The sequence below is a fragment of the Asterias amurensis genome, chromosome 22 (genome assembly GCF_032118995.1).
Source record: "Asterias amurensis chromosome 22, ASM3211899v1".
Lineage (NCBI taxonomy): Eukaryota > Metazoa > Echinodermata > Asteroidea > Forcipulatida > Asteriidae > Asterias > Asterias amurensis.
The window spans coordinates 2,865,417-2,886,835 of NC_092669.1; the positions used below are offsets into that span (position 1 = coordinate 2,865,417).

Here is a 21,419-nt window from a genome sequence, read left to right on the forward strand (position 1 = left end):
TTAAAAGTAGAATATAATGATCCACACAAGTATCACTCGAAACTGCACGGTTTTCCTTTTACGTCGCGAACTATCACGGTCGGCCATTTATGGGAGTCAAAATTTTGACTCCCATAATTAATGGCCGACCGTGTTAGTCGACAGGGTAAAAAGAAAACCACACAATTTCGAGGCATATTTGTGTAGATCATTGTATTCTACTTTTACAATATCTTTCTAACCATATACATTTTACAACAAACGGTTACAGAACGATTTTCAAAGACCAACTCGACCGATCCAAGGCAACGTGTTCCTTTAAGGGTACACACTTTTGATCGAAATTGACCACTTACTCACAAACAATTTCCTTTTGCAATTATAAATTTAGCTAAATAAAAATAAGCCCTACTTGTTGACCCGTTGCATCACGTGGACGTGGCTGATAAAAATTGGCGGTTGTAAAGTGCGCCCTCATTTTTATTTTTGTGGAATTTGGCTTTTATTCCCGCTTATCTAGAGGTCAAGAGTGCTTTTCTTTCACTTGTTTATATAATTGATACTAAAAATGCAATGGAATGCACTTCATGGTTTGAGTGCCGTCACGTTGTGTACTTAAGAAAGACGTTTGCGCTTATACTGACCAATACAATCTTAAAAAGTCTTCAAAGAATTAGAACATACTTGCCCGGAATGACCGTAGGATTACAACAAGCATGATCGAGCATATCCCGTAGAACCGGTATAGATACGGGAAATTCCCTATTCTTAGAATTGCACGTGAGGGAGTTTCCCGGTAGTTCATGAATAGATTGCGGTGAAATGCATGAGTGGGCGATAGCAACTATTACGAAATACACGTCCGTTGCTACTCGTAATTCCCCTACTGCATACTGAGTCGTGGCAGAATGTCAGTCGAGCTGATGACCATTTTTGGTTTTCGTAAGTGGAGTTTTGACTTTCTGAAAATACTAAAATAGGGCACAGTCAGTGGGAATTCTTGGTTGGGCCGTGTATGTATAGTTTAGGACTTGATTTGGCCGGGTTAAGATTGTGAAGAGATGAGTTGGCATTGTTCATGGGATTACGCTGCATTTGCATAAACTGTGGACTTCATTGTTATTTACCGGTACTTGTGCACCTCTGTACCCGTACGGGGTATCACCTTGGCCCGATTAGCTTGGTGAATGGTCAGTGAGCAACCCGGATATGGAATCGAAGTGTGTTGTTCCAGGTAGGTGTGAGGTAGAATGGTTTATGATGATCACAATGACACTGGCTGTCTCTCAGTGCAGAGCCATACTCAGTCAAATGATGTTACTGGGTGTTTTTTGGTCAGCTTTATGGATGGTGGTTTTCTCTCAAAATTGTTCGTTTTCTTCAGTTTTCTTGAAATTGGATTTTTATATTATAGAAGACGGACGAAATGGAGTTCCATGTTCCAAGTTACATACATGTAAGTACTGTATTTGAAATGATCTGGGACAGACTATGTCTGGGACCATTGAACAAAATCAATCAACATTTTTTTTTCATTTATTATTTATTTAAATTTTACTTGTGAACTCACGGACTGGTAAATGTTTTACCAAATCCAAGCCAAGCATACTACAACTATGATGAGTTTCGCTCCGCTAACTTGGAGACGATAGCGGAACGAACCTCATAGTTCCAGGAGGAGTATAGCTAGACCCAGTAACTGGTTCGACTGAGAGTGTCAAAATTTCAAAAAAAGGAGTACAGCGCCCCAATTACTGGGTCTAGAGTATAGCCTACTTGTTGAGGCTAGCCTATAGTACATGTTTCCGTTTTGTAAAATTCGTAAAGTATATTTTGTACAAGATACATCTTTGGAAATAGTTGTGATGATCGTAACCCTCGATCCTCTTGACGAAGGATTGAGGGTAAGGATCATTGCAACTACTCCTAGCACTATGAGGTTCGTTCGGCTGTCGTCTCCACGGTAGCGGAACGAACCTCATAGTTCTAGGAATAATCTAGGAGTAGTACACATGTGTGTCTTCCGGGATTAAACAAAATAACTAGTTTGGAACATTGCCATGGAATTGCAGGGTGCTTTCCCAACTTTTAAAGTTGAAGGTTTTAAATTTGAGGGGTGGCGAGGGGGAGGGAACAATGTGAGTGGTAACTCAGAATGAAATACATGAATTTGGTAAGAGGTGATGAAAAAAAAACATGGCGCAGACAGATTTAAACCTTGCTATTTTGAGACTACATGAATATTCTACTGCAATATAGGAGAAGATTTTTGGTATTCGAGAGACTTCTATACTGCCGCAGAATAGATTTTTCAGAATTCAGGACACATCGCACTTCTGAAAACAACCGTCCTTCTATTAACTGCCTTCTGCCTACTCCTAGAACTATTTGGTTTGTTCCGCTATCGTCTCCACGAAGTGCGGAAAGAACCTCCATAGTTCTAGGAGTAGGCAGAAGGTAGAAAATCAGCTGGAGTACTACAGTTTGCCTAGTGGATCGAGGGGACTTCTCGTTGAAACTCAATGCCACAGATTGAGTTCTTAATTGGGTTTAACGTATCGACTAGCTTGCTCAGGAGACTGAGGACACAACACAGACTATGGAACTCTAACAACCTGGGCCCAATGTCAAGGCTCAACTTACTGTAAGCACAGAATCGGCGCTTACATACATGTAAGCAGGGAATTCTGTGGTTACGGCAAGCGTATTTCACGGGTTAGCGGCAAATTTTGGCTTTTGCGCGTGCATACTCCACATTACTAGGCATTCTATGCTTACAAGGCTAGCACAGAAATTGGGCGCTTGCAGGTAAGCGGGGAATCTTGATTGTAAGCACAGAATTTGGCGGTAAGCAGAGTCATGAAATTGGGCCCTGGAAAATGCAATGTTCAAATCCCATGGTCTACTTCCAGTCAAAGTATGTGGTGACAATTTAAAGAGAGAACTTAGATAACTAACACTTCCTGAAGTTGATTTAGTGTTTGGTAATTCACAGTGATCCAACTTATCTTTTACTTTTGTTCAATACAGTTTTATAAAGAAACCTGTTGACGTAAGCTTTCACTTTTGGTCATTGTTTTCTAATCACAGATTGTAAATTTACAGAACATTATGTCATCATAGAAAGCCGGTCTTTTTAAATCTTTTCCCGAAGCGCTGTCAAAGTTTCAGATCAGTTTCAGACTAATTTCCTCTTCCAGAATCAGTCTGGCAAAAAAAAAAAAAAACCCAAAGAGAAACACAAAGCTACTCAGTGTTCAGTGTTCCAACCCCAGCAAAGTATTCTTTGGAGAACAACAACCTTTACCCCCCCCATAACTAGACAAAAGTTTATACTTATCTTTTGTTGACCATCGTCTGGTCTCTGGTGACTGATTTCAAGGGCGGATCGTTGTACATGTACCTGTTTTTATACTTCCGGGACTCCAAACTTTATCGATAGAGTGATTCTAAAAGAAACCATCCTGTCTATTTGTAGTGTTCGGCATGGCCCATTTAACACAGTTGAAGCACGTTGCCAAAACTAGACTGGCCTACGGCTGTAGAGTTTAGCTGTATCTAGACACCAATTCGGATACAACAATTTCTTAGAACTCTACAGTCTTCCTAACAACCAGATTTCCTGTCTTCCATGCCTCTAAAACACCGCAGCCTGGATCGAGACGCTGTCTACAAAGTCTTGTTCTATCACCCCCATTCTGAAACAACTACACTGGCTCCCTATCTCTCAACGAATCATCTTCAAGCTGATGCTCATTGTCCACAAAGCACTTAACGGGAAGGCTCCCCACTGTACATGTATCTCAGAACTGCTTCAAGTTTACACTTCGTCAAGGAATCTTTGATCCAGTTCCATGCTTTTCCTCATTGAACCCAAGTCGTGAAACTTTGGGGTGACTTTTCTTTACCTGCGCCACTCATCTGGAACTCTCTATCACTTAATCTTAGATCTTGTCTTGTACCACAAAATACAAATCTTTTCTAAAAGCTTATCTTATGTCACAGGTTTTCAAGGACTAATAATTTTGTTGTGTCTGTTTTTTTAAAATATATTTTATAGTCTTTATGTTTAAGGTATAGGTATACAAATTGTAATTAATTTTGTTTTTAAATTTTTATTTGTCATCCCAGATCAGAAGATGTCCGCAACTTCTTGATACACGATTCGTTAAAGCGATGGAAGGTAAAAGCGACAAGGAGCTTGCCCTAGAAGAGGACTACCACCCTCCTCCCCAGAGTGCAAGTTTTCACCCAACCCCCGGCCCAACCTTGGACTCGTACGGCAGCATTAATGAGAGCACCGAGGGCTATGACCTCAAATTCGAGCCCCGACTCGAGCCCAAGTATGAGTGCCCCATCTGTCTGATGTGCTTGCGGGAGCCGATGCAAACAGAATGTGGGCACCGGTTTTGTGGCGCGTGCATAATACGATCACTCAGGTAAGTTTAGAGCGTTGGTTTTAATTTTTCGACCACCTGAACATAATAATAATAATCGGTTTTTAATAGCGCTTTACATTCCCGAAGGGTGTCAAAGCACTTCCAACATTATAACCCCTGGTCACTGGGCCTTAAATCATTCCTTAAAGCTTTTGGACACTTTCGGTACAGACAAAAAAATACAAGTTTAATGCTGAAAGGTAATGGTGAAAGACTTCTCTTGAAATTTTATTCCATGAAATGCTTTACTTTTTGAGAAAACATTAAAACAATATCAATTCTCGATGTTGAAAATTACGGATTTATTTTAAACACATGTCATGACACGGCGAAACGTGCGGAAACAAGGGTGGGTTTTCCTGTTATTTCCTCCCGACTCCGATGACCAATTGAGCCTAAATTTTCACAGGTTTGTTATTTTATATAGAAGTTGTGATACAGGACGTGTGGGCCTTGGACAACACTGTTTACACAAAGTTTCCAATGGCTTTAAACCATCTCAGCACCCTAGGGAGTATGCCTGTGCAACATGTGCTACTAAGCTAAATAAATCACAAGAACCATCTCTGCCCTCACAGGTACCCATTTACTGGATGGAGAGAAGCATTTACAAGTGTCATGACCGGGATTGGAACCCACACTCTGCTGATCTAAAACACCAGAGCTTGAGTTCGGTGCCCTTGTCCTGCAATGTGTTTGAAATCCATTCTCCAAATTAGGCTTTGAAAGCATGGCTTGCAACAGAAAGTAGAAGCTGTGGCTCTGAAAATTAGTCTTGATTTATTTCATTTTTGCAGTGGCAATCATATCTGCACATGGCTGCCTGCCCAAAAGCTTGGTGTCATGTAAATCTTTAAAATGAAAAAAATACATCTTCCCAACTTGTTTTCAAGCGTTGCCAACAGTGACACTGACATTTAAAGATGTGTGTTACATTGGAAAGAGTAAAAATTTAAATATTCACAGATTCAAAATATGGTTATTTTTTATGGTAGGAAAATCCCTTTGAAATGTTTTTGCTCAAAATGCAGTTTTAGAGAAATAAGTAAAACAATTATTCTTCATCTCGTGAGTCAAAAACTCAATATTTGAAAACAGTGACAAATTTAGTTTGTTTTGCCACTATTTTTGCTGACAGTTACTCCGGGACCAATTGAGCTTAACTTTTTACAGATTTGCTATTTCATATACACGTTGGGTCGCATCAAGTGTGGATTATACCTTGGCCTTTGACCAGTGTCAGAGCCAGGGTGGGCGGTGCTGGGCAGGCCTGCCCAGGACTCACAGGTTTTGGCCAGTGCTCTCCGAGCAAAATACATTGTGCCACCCAGCAACGATTTCAAAATATTGTCCACTGTGCATTGATCTGGGACACAGCTAAAGATAAGGATTGTCAGAGAAAGAACACAGTCAAAAGGCCAACTTTTGCATGGCCCCATACCATGAACATATTACTGGAAACCTGGCCCCACTTCAGCAATAATGGCACCATTTTAAAAACATGAATAATTTTGTTGATCCACTCGCCCCCTGGTGGACTTCCCAAAAAACTGGATATTATTGCCCGCCACTCAAATTGGTCTAGCTACAATTCCCTGCCTTTGACAATTGCAATGTGACACATGTGCACTCCAGGGCTAAGCTTCATAGAAGAAAATACAATACAATGAGTCTTGAAGGTCATTTAGAGTAAAGTTAGGTGTCAAAAAGGGAAATTCCCTTCGCAGTCTCTGAACGTGATTGTAGGAGATCGCACACACCAGTGTGAATAACCCTTTCCCTTGGCTGATCTACAGGACAGGGATATTGTTTCGTTATGCGTCGTTCAAAATTAAAAAGCACATCGGGATTTAGAATAAGGTTTAAAAAAAAAAAGTCTTGACTTTGGGGTGTGGTTTGGTAGATCATGGTGGAACCTTTTGGTATTGTCTGGGGATTGCTGTACGTATTCACCATGATTTGAATTTCTGCTTATGGTAAAGCTTTGGTGATTGTAGGAGATCGCACATACCAGTGTGGATAACCCTTTCCCTTGGCTGATCTACAGGACAGGGGTGTGTTTTGTTATCATGCGTCTCGTTCAAAACTAAAAAGCGCATCGTGATTTGGAATAAGGTTTTAAAAAAGAAGTCTTGACTTTGGAGTGTGGTTTGGTAGATCATGGTGGAAGCTTTTGGTATTGCATCTTGTCTGGGGACTGCTGTTTGTTTTCTCCATGATTTGAATTTCTGCTTCTGGTAAAGCTGTGGTGGGCAGTGACACCTTCTACTGACAGGTATGACTTGTAGTACTCTTTGGGTGGGTTCGAATCTCACCCGAGTAATATGCCTGTGATATTTTTTTCACAGGACTCGGGAATTTGTTTTTTTTAATTGTAACTTTTGTATGCAAGTTCGCCCCAAACAAGGCTTAAAGGCAGTGGACACTATTGGTAATATGGCACTTCAGAGGGAGCCGTTTCTCACAATGTTTTATACCATCAACCTCTCCCCATTACTCGTACTTAATAAAGGTTTTATGCTAATAATTATTTTGAGTAATTACCAATAGTGTCCAATGCCTTTAAAGCCACTCTAGGTAAGGGCTACAAGAAGACAAACAAACAAACAAACAAACAAACAAACAAACAAACAAACAAACAAACAAACAAACAAACAAACAGGCAAGGAGTTCCAAAGAGATAGTGGAATAAAGTTGTTGGAATGGCTCTTTGGTCTACATCTAACAAATCAAGAGTGTATGGATGGAAGGAATTATAACGAGTATACAGTGCTAAAACACATCAGTGTGTGATGGGTGTTAAACCAAAATTAGTATTCTTTATCCCCAATGCAAATTTAACATCTATTAAATATATTGCAGTATTCTGTACTGTAATATTTTACGATGAGGTGATTGATTTCATAGATGGAAATTTGCATCGGGGTTAAAGAATATTAATTTTAGGCTTTAACCCATAAACACAGCGATGTGTGTAAGCATTGTATACTCAGTACTTTCCAGAGTCCTGTAAAAAAAATCACAGGCAAATTACTCGGGTGGGATTAGAACCCACGACCCTTGCAATTCTAGAGCAGTGTCTTACCAACTAGACTACCGAGACTGCCTGGTAACTAGAGGCAGTTCGAATCCTATCTCTTAGCAGTGGCCACCGCAATGGTTTTATGTTAAATTTGCATCGGGGATAAAGAGTTTTAATTTTGGTGTAACCCATACATGTATCAGGCATGCAACTGTAACTTCACCAAAATAGAGGAAATTACAAAATTATGACTTTGTATAGTATTAATTTTTTTTCCAATTTTGAAACTGAGAGTAGCAAAAGAGGAAATCAGGCAAAAGAGGAAAAAAGAGGGAAAACAGAGGGGAAAAAAAGGAAAAGTTGCATGCCTGCATGTACACACCGATACGTGTTAGAAGCACCTTCTGCAACTCAGATCTGCACAAAAAGTTAAAATTCTAAGACATTTTTCGAGCCAGGTTTTTTTGGCGCAATGTCAAGGAATTTTGACAAAAAAGATGAGCTTCCTCTCAGGTTGAAAGTGTCTCCCCGATGAAGTGATTCATTTCCTAGTAAGAAAACTAGGCCACGGAAATCGGAACTTCAGGGATCATATTGAGCCCCTTCCTCTCCCCATAGTTTGGTGGAAGTTGATTGGTTGATTGGTGATGAGAAGTTGTATTTCCTGTCGGAGGGGGGGATACATGTAGCCCTGGGTGAGAGGCTGACACCAGACAGACGTCTAGTAGATCCCTACACTTCTGGGCATGATCCGGTCTGGTGCCTGAGTAGCCCAAACCTTGCAGGATTCATCCAAATACAGTCTCTACATGCCTTGAGTTTTGTTCTAGTAGGGGCACAGCAATTTTCCTGTGGTAAGGGGGCCGGGGCACACCTTGAAGACAATTTACATTTGAGGCTGACAACAGAGACGCCTAGATCGTAACTAACACTTCTGGGCATGATTCCAATCTGGTTCCTGAGTAGCCCAAACACAGTGTCTGCATGCATTGAGTTTCGATCTTGAAGGGGCGCAGCAATTCTCCTCATGTAAGGGGGCACCTCCTATGAGGATGATTTAAAAATTTGTATGTGAACTTTGCAAAGGGGATATCACAGCAAAAGCACCTCTAGGGTACCAAGTGCTGCAATTGCTTGTGGGTGGCCCCTGGTTATTTAGGCTGTCCTCTGGAAACTTCTTTCAGAGCTGCGGTTTTCAACCTTCCTGCCAGCTTCTGGTGAAGAGTCAGCGCCTCTGGTACTACAGCTTAGAGCAAGTTCAAGTGACACACTTAGTCGCCCCATGATTGACCACTGATGACCAGCAACACACATGCGCAGTGACGTACTCACTCGAACGACTCTAAACGATACCCTGGTCTTCAACACTTCCATTGCATTCCGCCTTTTCGCTATGTGTCACTGGTTCCCTCTGCGCTTTACACATGTAAGCATGGAACAGGCAATCAGGACCATGGAAGAAACTATGTTCCTCCTGAGTCTGGTTCCAAATGGTCTGGACCGCAGGCCCGAGAACAAATCTATATTTAAGTAACTCTTTTGAAGCATTATTTTTATTTATTTATTATTATTATTATTTTTTTTTACAGGGATGCAGGCAGCCGATGTCCCGTAGATCAGCTTCCATTACAAAAGGTTGGTAACCCTTTTTAAAAAATAAAACATTATATGTTCAAATGATTTTTTTTTAAATAAATAATAATTACAAGATTTATAGAGCACTAAATGTATGTTTTTAAGTGCTATTGAAATCAGATTAACAAAGCAGATGGGGTTTTAAAAGTAATGATTTAAAAGTGTCCAATGAAGGTGCCGCTCAATGTCGATGAAGTTGCACGAGAATAATGAAAGAAAAAACACCCTTGTTGCACAAATTTGTGTGCTTTCAGATGCATAATAAAGGGCTTCAGGCCTGATTGTCAGGCCTGAAGTTTTTATTATTTGAGCGAGAAGTTACCTCTTTCTCAAAAACGACATTACTTCAGAGCGAGCCGTTTCTCACAATGATTTCTACTATCAACAGCTCTCCATTTGCTTGTTACAAAGTAAGTTAAATATTATTTTTTAGTAATTGCCAAATTAGTGTCCAGTGCCTTTAAACCAGGATGTCATCTTTTTATTCCTGTCGACTTCTCGCTACCCAGGTTTATGACTATCGGTCACGCAGAGTGCGTACTCACAAGCTCTTACAAAATTAAAACAAATTGAAAGGGGAAAACCCTCAAAACATCTGGGATTTTCTGTTTAATGCATTGAGCAGGATTGCCAACAAAATTCTAAAGTGAAGTTGTTCTTCTAGTTGTGGGATGTAGTGATTTCTGCTCTATCAGCCAGGCTTCTGATGGATGATACCCAAGCCTACATCAGGGCTGTATGCTTCGTTTTTGAAAGGGCAAGGGCACCAAGGCATTTTCTTCTTGGCACCCTATGATGAATCTGCAAATTTGTACTGGAGCATTTCAAGGGCACCAAGGCAATGACCAGGGGACACGGAGGCAATCGCCTTCGTTGCCTCCAGGAAGTATCAGGCCTGCTACATTTGTTACATGGATTGTAAAAGGGGTAACCCTGTTTCAGCCCCAGGAGAGCTAGTAGGTGGCAACGGCCCCTGGAAAAGTAGTTGATTGTGCTCCAATCAACTATTGTCGCCCACACCTTAGTGTGGCCTTTAGGCTTGTGTGTCTGGCGACTTGCATACAACAACATATTGAAAAAAGTTATTGGATCAGGAACCAAACATATATATTTTTATCTTATGCAGTTTTTTTCTTGTGTTTAGCACAGATTTTAATTACTATTTTGTTTCCGAAAAGTTTCGTTTTTGGTGTTTTTAAAGAATTTCATAAATAACTTATTTATTCATTTGGTCTTTATTCATTTATTTTTGGACCCCCATCTGTGAAACATAAAAAGCAACAAAAAGAGAAGGGAGAAAAAAGTAAATTTACCCAAAGTAAAGCAGAAATTTGTTAATGAACTGACCGAGTCTCTTTGGACTTGTTAATGCGTGTGTTTTGTTTTGTTGTGTCCTTTTGTTGCGTCATTAGCCGTCCAGAAAAACTTTTTTTTTTGCATGTATACCCGTAGGTCCTTATGGTTGGTATGCAGGTTGCAACAGTTCATTCTCTTTCTCACAAGTTAAAGCAGCTGATAAACAAAGCCCAGAAAATTAATTATTATATATTGTTATGACATTCTTTTTATGAGCTCATAATGAGTTTCAATTTCAACATGAACTTTTTTCCTTGGTTAAGTTTTGTGACATGTTTTTAAAAAACTAAACTGAAAAAAGTGATACCAAGTAAACATTCGAAAAACCACAAGTGCCGCTTGTTGTGTTTTGAGTTTCATAGTTCAGCATTCAGCAATGGGGGCCTGGGTTTTTCATCCTGCAGCAGTTCTTAGTAATCTTTGAACAATCCACTTTTGTGGTTGTGCAGATTTGCTCCCAGTTTCCCCTATTGTTGGCAGGGGTTTCCCCAAGTGTGTAGGGAAATACCTGGTAGAGAATTGTGGTCGAACTCAATTGTGTTCAAAACTGATTGTGTTGACTTTGAGCACTTGCGGTTATCTATGATCCGGGTCATCACAAAGGGGGGCGCCCTGGGAATCGTGGAATCGGCAAGTTTTACCATGAACAAGTTTTGCTCTTTGAAAAACGCAAACACTGTGATTGGGGCAGTTCGTTGTAGCTCTTTTCATCATGTTCTTAAAATTGAGCTACATACACTTGAATGGCAACATTATTTGCTTGTATTTTGCAAGTTTCAAGCAGAATGTACAGCACCCAGGGGAGCATGGAATCGGCAAGTTTTACCATGAACAAGTTTTGCTTTTAAAAGACGCAAACATTGTGATTCCGGGCAGTTATTTGTAATTCTTTTCATCATGTTACGAGCCTCAAACACAAGGGCACACAATAATATGCTCTTTTCCAAGCAAAGCGTACAGTCAATCCAGCTATGTGCGTTCTGCACGTTAATCCGGAGGTCGTTGGTTCAAATCCTGCTTTATAGTAAAGTTTTCTTTGTTCAAGCCCAAAAATACTGAACATTTTTTTCTCTTTCTTGTTTTAGATGTTTCCAGATCTTTGTGTTCGAAGAGAAATAATGGACTTGATGGCGCATTGTCCCCACACCGATTGTGTCGACATCATTGAACTGCGAAACATGGAGGTAAATATCATTTCTAGGTGTCCCCCCCCCCCCCCAAAGTTGTTTGTTTTTCCCGGTCGACCGATTACATTTGCATCTTGACCAATTTTTTTAAAACTTTAATATTTTTATTTCACAATTTTCAGTTAAAGCCATTATACACTTTCGGTACAATAAAAATATTAAAAAAAGTTCACAGATTTACAAATTACTTACAGGGTTTATAGAAGGTAATGCTGAAAGACTTCTATTTAAATATTATTCCATTAAATGCTTTACTTTTTGAGAAAACATTAAAACAATATCAATTCTCGACAGCGAGAATTACAAATTTATTTTGAACACTTTATGTTATAACAGGAGGAAACGTGCGGAAAAAAGGGTGGGTTTTCCCCGTTTTTTTTTCCCGACACCGATGACTGCTTGAGCCTAAATTTTCACATGTTTGTTATTTTATATAGAAGTTGTGATACACGAAGTGTGGGCCTTGGACAATACTGTTTACCGAAAGGGTCCAATGGCTTTAAACATCTCAAAACTTTTTGTTAATTTGGAACAGGAAGAAATATACAGCAATTTTCCAACCCACAGTACATGTATTTATGCATTCCGCACTTGTAAGTCTGGGTCCAATTTCATAGAGCTTCTTAAGCAGAAAATATTGCTAAACACCTTTGTGCTTAGCAGAAATGAGCAGCATCCATTGGGCATGTGACATGATAATTAATGGGCTTGTAACCTTATTCTGGTAAGCAACCTTGTATTGTGCTTAGCTTCTTTTAGCAATTTGGCCCGTGTTAAAATGTCAGTACTACAGAAGTGGTATTCACTCTTCAGCTGGGGCCAATTTTGTAGAGCTGCTTAAGCAAAAAAAATTGCTTAAGCACGAAAATAGCTCGCTTATTTTACACATGTTACTGCCCAAAATTTCATGGCATATACCTTGCTTATGACTAGTATTTAGCTGTTGTTTACTTAGCATAACAATTGAGTGAAGTCTTGGCCGGTAATCTGATTTTACTAAGTAATGAATTTTTTGCTTTAGCAAAATTGTTTGCTTAAGCAGGTATAGCAGGTATCTCAACATCCGCAGTTGGTTAATTGGCATGCAGTTCGCAACAGCTAACTCTATTTTTCTCGTTTTCTTTTATTAAAACTTCAGGCTCATCAAGAAATGTGCCCGTTTGGGCTGCAGTCCTGCCCGAACCAATGCAGTGAGATGGTGCAACGTCGGTCCATGGGGGATCATATAAGAACGACCTGCCCAAAAAGAGAAATCAACTGTGATTCCTGTGATGCTTTGATCTCCTTTGATCACAAACAGGTAATTATTTTAAAGGGTTTTGAAATACCTTTTTGTAGATCAAGTTTTTTGCCATGACATGAATCGTTCTACTCACTGTGAATGAAGATGTATGAAATACAATTTACCTGTAGAAGTTTCAGCTTTAGTAGTTGTCAAGTTTTTGCGAGAAAAAAAAATCACAGAGCAATGTTTTCAGGAGAGCCGTGTAAACCCGTTGTCCTGCTCTTGAACTACTACCTGGGCAGAAAATAGAAAATCAGCTCTGAACTACTACGTACTTTAGATTTTAGTGGATCTATTATTAACTTCAAAACAGCGGAGTGAGTTTGGTTTAAAAGATTAGGTTACTCTTTGTTGTTGAATCAAATCAGTCGCGCTCATCTAGGATTGCACCCTCGCTTATAAAACAAGAACAGAATCACATTAACTATAGAAACACCTCACTTAATAATAAAAAGGAAAATGGATTAATTTAAACTGACACAAATGTTTCACGAGTGATGAGGTCTTAGAGCAGAAGGCAAAATGGTGCGCTCTTGTGATGAGACAGGGAGGCCTACCCAGCGCAGCTGTAGATGGTCTGCCTACAGGTACAATACGAGGCAGAGGCCGCCCTAAGCTGGGCTGCATAGACAACGTCACAAAGTGGAGTGGAAGAAGCGTCGAAGAACTGAGAAGAGCAGCGATTGAAAGCCACCAGGTGATGGCGGCAACTCCAGGAGTGCGCCCCCATTACAATCTGAGGACGAGGCGGCCATGGACGCAAGTCTATTCCGAATGATGATGATGAAATGTTTAAATAAAACATGGATTTTTGTCACCCTTTATAGGTACATCTTGACACCTGTCCGAAGGTCACCATATCATGTGATTACTGCAAGGAGTCCATGCTTCGGGAGACGATGATGACGCACCTTAAGAACCTCTGCCCCAAGATGGTCATTCTGTGTCGGTTTCATGCAATAGGCTGCACTGAGAGGGTGAGTCACACTCTAAGAGACGAGAAATGTCAGACTTGTGTCTGAAACCTGACACTTTTAAAGTCTTAAGAAGTAGATTTTTATATTTAGAAAACCCCCCAGTATGTTTTTGTTTTCATCTGGCAGACTTTAAAAGAATATCATTTTTGTTCTATACCCATGTACACACTGATACATGTGTACTAAGTGCTAAATGCTCAGTACTTTCCTGAACAAAAACAAAAATTATGCAAGTTTGCCCTAAACAAAGGCTAAGGCCACTCTTGGTATGGGGCTACAAGAAGAACACTTATTTAAAGAGAAAAGAACCCTGGGGAGCTGAAGGTAGGAATTGATATTCAGTCTAGATTGTAGGATGGAAGGAAACATGCACCAGGGGGTCCCAAAGAGATGCAGTACATGTAATAAAGCTGTTGGAATGGCTCCTTGTTCAACATCTCAGCAGATCAAGAGTGTATGGATGAGAAAATGCAAATTAATTTTTATTGAATGGACCATTTTCATGCTGAAACTATCAATGACAGACTTGTTTCCTCCTTTCCATTGACACACAGTTGGAGCGGGAGCTAATGCCAGGTCACTTAAAGTCCTCGATGGAACAGCACATGGAACTTATGGCATCACAACTAGAGCATATCCAGGTCGCTCCCAAACGTACATCATCAAGCCATCAAGAATACGAGGCGCCAGACTTGTCAATGTTTGAACATCACGAATATTCAGTCTACCCCCCGTACGCAACAAAATTTCAAACGCCGGACCCCTTTCCGACGACATCAACTTCTGGTTTTTCGACGTGCCAAACGCCGATTTTCACGCCTCCTTTCGTATCACCATCGACAAAACCTGAAGAGGCTGAGGTAGAGACGCTGAGAGCAAAGATGCCAGAATCGGCGAAGCTTAAGCGGGCGGATTTCAAGTCGTCTGTGAGCGTCCCGCCATCTGGGGACAACAAGCCTGTCATGCGTCGGTTTGCGTCGGCCGATCATCGGGTCCCAACAGTGGCCTCCATGGATCCCAGGGGTGTTGACCATCGATACTCAACTGGCGATCGCAGCGTACAGCTCCGCCACTTTCCCTCGTTCGAGCAAGAGCAGGGCGTGTCGCCCGACGGTGACCTTGCGAGGAGCTTTCAGAGGATGGAGGCGGAACATCGCTCTCTGAGGGAAAAGATGAAAGTTCAAGAGCAGTGGGCGGCAATGCAGAAGCAAGAGATGATCTCAATGCACTTGAGCACACAACACAAGATAAAGGAGCTCTCGGAGTCGCTGTCGAAACTGGAAACGAGATTGTGCGGCGGAGAGTTCTTCTGGAGGTTGGAAGGGTACTCTGAGCTTCTGCGAGAGGCGTCGAAAGGAGAGACCAGCGTCTGTCACAGCCAGGGATTCTACACCAGTTTCTACGGTTATAAACTGTGTCTGCGCGTCAACTTCAACTCCCCAAGCAGCGGGCATAGTCAGCACATCTCGTTGTTTGTGCACTTCATGAAGGGAGAGTTTGACGACATACTGGACTGGCCGTTCAGCGGTACAATCACTCTATCGATTCTCGACCAGAACGAAGACACATCGAAACGGAAGCCCATTTGTGAAACACTCGTCGCCAAACCCGAACTGGCAGCTTTCCTTCGGCCAAGAACGAATAGAAACCACAAAGGGTTTGGTTACATGGAGTTTGCCCCGCTGGAAATGTTAACCAGCGGCGCGTACATAAAGAATGATAGCGTGATAGTCAAGGTTAAAGTTCATTGACCCCGGTCAGAGTTTAATGATCAATTTAATTTATGCAAGGGCCGCATACTTCATTGACCCCGTGTCAGAGTTTAATGATCAATTTAATTTATGCAAGGGCCGCATACTTCCCAGAAAGTTGAAATTGGTTCAGCTTCGATTGATGACATTGTTAATCTTTACTGACCTTAATTACTAATAATAATAATAATCAATAACAACAACCAATAACAACAACAAAAAGTGGTCACCAAGATTAGCTATAGAATGAAAAATCATGAAAATTGTGAAAATAAAGCTCCCTGAATGTACAGATTTAGAGGATAGACTCTGTACATCATTTCAAATAGATATCTGAAGGTTGGTCCTTGTTAAAGATGCTATGTCAGATTTTTGGCCCCAAACATTAAAAAATAGATTTTTTTGAGTGAAGGGTATTTCAGAAAGAGTATCACCCGCTCTAATGAAAAAAAGTTCAACTTTTACTTTTAATGGTCAGGAACCATGTCAAAAATTTAAAACGTTTTTTATAACCTGATATATTGTCGGGATCCCGACAAAAACTAATTTTGAACACTTTATTTCACTGCTACTAATAATTGGCGGACTTTTTCGAGCAATCGCTCAAATGGAAGCTTGTAACTGTCTCGACCCCAATCAAAATACCTATTGAATTTTAAATCAAAATTTTTGGTAAAATCGGCCAAAAATCTGACATAGCATCTTTAAGGGGTGGACACACAGGCCTCGATTGGTTGAATTAGGGGGCAATCTAACCAATACAATGCATTCTCTTTGCGTCGTGATCGTTTTCGTTATCGCTGTAGTGGGACTCGGTCTTTGAGGTAAGTTTGCCTCTAATCTTAAGCTACAGGGATATCATTGAAAAATCCTGAAGTCGGGAAAAACAACAACCAACCACATACCTAAATAAATCAGGGCCCAATTTCATGGCTCTGCTTACCGTAAGCACAGAATCCTCGCTTACGGAAGCAGGGAATTCTGTGCCAACTGCAAGTGTATTTCACTGCTTAAGCGGCGAATTTTGGCTTCTGTGCGTGCGTACTCCACGTTACTAGGCATTCTCCGCTTACAAGGCAAGCGCAGAATTGCACATAAGCGGGGAATCGTGATCGTAAGCGCAGAATTCGGCGGTAAGCAGAACCATGAAACTGGGCTCAGCTGTGTTTTTGGGTTAGTACCATTTTCTTGATAGAATCCTAGGGAGGACCCTGCTACATGTACATGAGACGAGAATTTGTTAATATTAAATTTACTATAACCCTGTTTAGAGGAAGCATATTTACTGGTTCACGGTATGTTGTATTTAAATTTAAACCCTAAAAAACTGAATGGTGAAGAGATAAATTATTTATGTCTACATGTATATTATACCCTATAACCTCACAGCAGAACCAAGATTAATTTGATGATGTTGTCATGTGATAGATATTGTAGGAAATTGTCTCAAAATAAAAAGTAAAAAAAAAAAATAATAATAACAATAGTATCAAAGTCTTATATAGCGCACGTATCTACCAAACAAGGTACTCATCAGGCTGAGTATATACAAACTTTCAGAAAGATAGGTTATTGAAGTGATGAATTCTGAGACCCAATTATTTAGCATACAGCAGCCACAGCCAGGAACACCGGGGCGAACCCATTCTCTTTTCGATAAGTGCACTGGGTTCTTTTAATAATAATAATAACAAGTTCTTATATAGCGCATTTCACAATAAACCATATCAATGCGCTTTACATTAGTCCCCTGGTCATTGGGCCAATAAACATCCCTTTAATCTTTCCCATTTAGGGAGTATACAGCCCCGAGCTGCCGTGGCGCTCCGAAAGCTTTTCATTCACAATATCAAACTCTACCCTCGCAGGTACCCATTTATACCCCTGGGTGAAGAGAAGCAATTATAGTAAAGTATCTTGCTCAAGGACACAAGTGTCACGACCGGGATTCGAACCCATACTCCGGTGAATTAGCACCAGAACTTGAATTCGATGCTCTTAACCACGCGGCCGCGACACTCTTTTACATGCGTTACGCAACACATGAGGCCAACGGCTTTACGTCCCATCAGAAGGACGAAGCAATGGTTAAGTGTCTTGCTTAAGGACACAAGTGTCACGGCTGGGGATTCGAACCCATACTCTGCTGATCAGAAACACCAGAGTTTGCATTCTAAATGAAGCGTCGTGCATTCGAAATAAAGCGGTTTTGCAAAACATAGTTGTAGTGTTGGTATTTGTAGCTAAACGACTTGGCGGTTTTCCTTGTAAAAGCTTATAGTCAGTCAAATCAAAGCTGCTGTAATTTTCAAAACAAATTTATTGGAATTGTCATCGGTTGTACAAGCGCAGCATGCTGTTTACATCAAAACTTGCAAAAGAATCTCACTGAAACACATGTGCACTAATTTAGCAAAATAAATAACTTTAATCAAGAAACAAATTTATTGGAATTGCCATTGGTGTATACTGTTGGGAGTGGAAATGTAAGCAAATTACTTTTGAGCATGTGTTTAAAAAAAAAGAGGATTCAAACACATGCATTCGCAGCGTGCTGTTTTCACCAAAACTTGCAAGAGAATCTTTCTGAAAACATAAGAACTAATTTCCACAAAATGTTCACTCATAAATATTTTTAAAATAGAAACAAGTTTATTGGAATTGTCATTGGTTGTATACTGGTGTGGAAATGCAAGCAAAAAAACATAGAGTACTTGTTTAAAAAATGTGCTTCGAAAACATGCAATCGCAGAGAGCTATTTTCACCCAAATTTGCCCTTGGAAAAAAAATCTGCAAAATTGTGGTTCAAGGATTTGGGTACTTTTTCAAAATGTCCACAGATTTACATTAAACTAACAGGGTTTGAAGATAATGATAGTAGAAAGCTTGCCTTCAAGTATTACTTACTGAGGTGCTGTAGTTTTTGAGAAATGAGTAAAACAAGTCACAAAATAATTTTCGTCTCAGTGAGACGGAAATTATTTTAACATGTAAAAATGTATTAACCATTTATGATATTATAACATAACATACCATAATTGGTTAATAAATTTTAACATGCTAAAACAGACCCAAAAAAATTATGACATTGTTTTACTCATTTCTCAAAAACTACAGCACCTCAGTAAGTAATATTTTAAGGGAGATTTTTTACCATCATTATCTTCAAACTGTGTAAGTTTGTGGATATTGTGTTTTGTACATAAAAGCCTTTAAAAGCTACACACCACATGTAGGTCAGCCCTTAAAATCAGTTAAACTGTCCTTCTATTTTGTAAAAAAGTACCAAATATAATGGCTGTAAAAAGTGATGTCGGAAACATATGTATGATAAAAAAGAAAATTGTCTAAATTGGTAAAGCAATTGATGAAACATCTGTGCTCTGCTTAGTGGGTATGCTTCGCTTCAATGATGTTTTCTGGATATACACATGTAGGTATCAAAGAATTTATATAGGCCCTATTCTGCATTATAAATATCAAAAGGGGATTTCCCCAAAACAGTCCCAGATGATTTCCCATGCATTGGAACGAGAAGCATTTGAATGGGTTCAGAGGGCAGACTGAAGGTCATGAGTTAGTGATTGCAGAATAAAAAAAATAAAAAAATAAATTAAAAGTATGCTACAGTGGAATTTAGTGTTGTTCAATGGAAATAATATTAACAGGTATTTATAATGCGCCAAATCAATCTTAAAGGCAGTGGACACTATTGGTAATTACTCAAAATAATTATTAGCATAAAACCTTACTTGGTAATGGGGAGAGGTTGGTAGTATAAAACATTGTGAGAAACGGCTCCCTCTGAAGTGGAATACTTTTTGAGAAAGAAGTAATTTTCGGCGAATTTGATTTCCAGACCTCAAGTTTAGAATTTGAGGTCCCGAAACCAAGCATCTGAAAGCACACAACTTCGTTTGACAAGGGTGTTTTTTCTTTCATTATTATCTCGCAACTCCGACGACCAATCGAGCTCAAATTTTCACAGGTTTGTTATTTTATGCATATGTTAAGATACAGCAAGTGAGAAGACTGGTCTTTGACAATTACCAATAGTGTCCAGTGGCTTTAATAGAAAGCACACAGTTTTAAGGGTAGCACTCCCTGTCTGTGTGTGTAATAATTATATTATTGGTGGACATGTAATGAATAGAGCGATCTTTAGTGCTTTACAAGAAAAACAGCACAATAAGCGAATAAAAATCTGAAAAGCTGCGATATACATGTACATGAACATGTAGGCGATGTGACGTATCTTTACATTCAAACTGCCCTCTGTTGACAAAACACTGTATACGCCATGTTTTGTCGGGCAAAAAGACGCGTAGTCATGGTAAGATTGCGTGTACTTTCTACCTGGCTGCCAAAACACAAATTATGTTATGGTTTTCGAGTGATTTCAGAGGTCACATCGTCTATAGCCTGAAAGCCTAATAAACCCTACACCATAAGAACAAGTATTGTGTTCAATTCAATGTTCCTAATTTTTGTCCAAAGCACCAAATATCATCCCTAAAAAGGAGAATCTCCTAGTTCTTGTTACTTTATTTAAATTTTCTCAGGTATATATTTAAAAAACTGGAATGGATGCAATCTTCGTCCTAAAAGAGCATCAATGTGCCATCCTTTTAGGAGATTTAAAAGCGCTGGACAATGGTAATTACTAAAAATAATTATTAGCATATAAAACCTCGCTTGGTAACGAGTAATGGGGAGCTGTTGATAGTATAAAACATGGTGAGAAACGGCTCCCACTGAAGTAACATAGTTTTTCTAGAAAGAAGTAATTTTCCACTAAAATATTTGAACTTGATTTTGAGACCTTGGAACTAGATTTTGAGGTCTCGAAATCAAGCATCTGAAAGCACACAACTCCGTGTGACAAGGTTGTTTTTTTCTTTCATTATTATCTTGCAACTTGACCAATTGAGCTCAAATTTTCACAGATTTGATATTTTGGGCAGATGTTGAGATACACCAAGTGAGAAGACTGATCTTTGACAATTACCAATAGTGTCCAGTGTCTTTAAAAGCGCTGAACACAAAAGTAAGGTTTTATGGTCTTTTAGTTTTTATTAATTACCGAAGGTACATGTATACCCTCCAAACCGGAGACCAAACTGAATCTTTGCAGAGCCAACACTCCCTCATAAGAGAATTATTGCATGGTTGTACTCTTTAGTTAACTATTATTTATAGTTTATTCTTATCTGGTATACCCTCCCGTTAAATGTAATACAATTAGTGAAAGGTTTTAATTGATTAATTTTTTTTAAGCTCAGTTACTTGAACGATGTCAAACATGTCTATATACTCGACAGCAAGATGTAAAATGCACGTTGCATAAAAGGAAAAAAATAGGTACAGTGTACCACACAGCAGTCACCAATAAAAAAAGGTCAATGTTTTAAACTAAAACCGAATGTCTGTGTCTGTGATTATTTGAAGAAATGCCACGACCTGGACTCGAACCCACCCTCTGCTGACAAGAAATACCAGGGCCTAATTTCATAGCGCTGCTTAGTCTTGGTTACTCGTTACGTAACGTAACATAACGTAACAACGCAACGTAACATAATGCAACGTAAACGTAATGTAATTGTATAGCGCTGCTCAACTGCACAAGTTGCTATTTCATAGCGTTGCTTAGTCTTGGTTACTTGTAACGTAACAAAACGTAACGCAATGTAACGTAACGTAACGTAGCGTAACATAACGCAACATAACTCAACGTAACGTAACATACTGCAACGTAAACGTAATGTAACATGATAACCAGACAGACGG

The 21,419-nt window shown here is 39.7% G+C and overlaps 1 protein-coding gene across 1 annotated transcript; it reads left to right on the forward strand.

Annotated features, from left to right (window-relative positions):
* Positions 1–1,269: 1,269 nt before the first annotated feature.
* LOC139953966 (TNF receptor-associated factor 6-like) lies at positions 1,270–20,613 on the forward strand. Its single transcript, XM_071953583.1, has 7 exons — positions 1,270–1,435; positions 4,111–4,418; positions 9,030–9,075; positions 11,517–11,615; positions 12,757–12,918; positions 13,731–13,880; positions 14,435–20,613. The coding sequence occupies exons 1-7, from the start codon at positions 1,406–1,408 to the stop codon at positions 15,629–15,631; spliced, it is 1,992 nt and encodes a 663-aa protein (XP_071809684.1). The 5' UTR covers positions 1,270–1,405; the 3' UTR covers positions 15,632–20,613.
* The last annotated feature ends 806 nt before the right edge of the window (positions 20,614–21,419 follow it).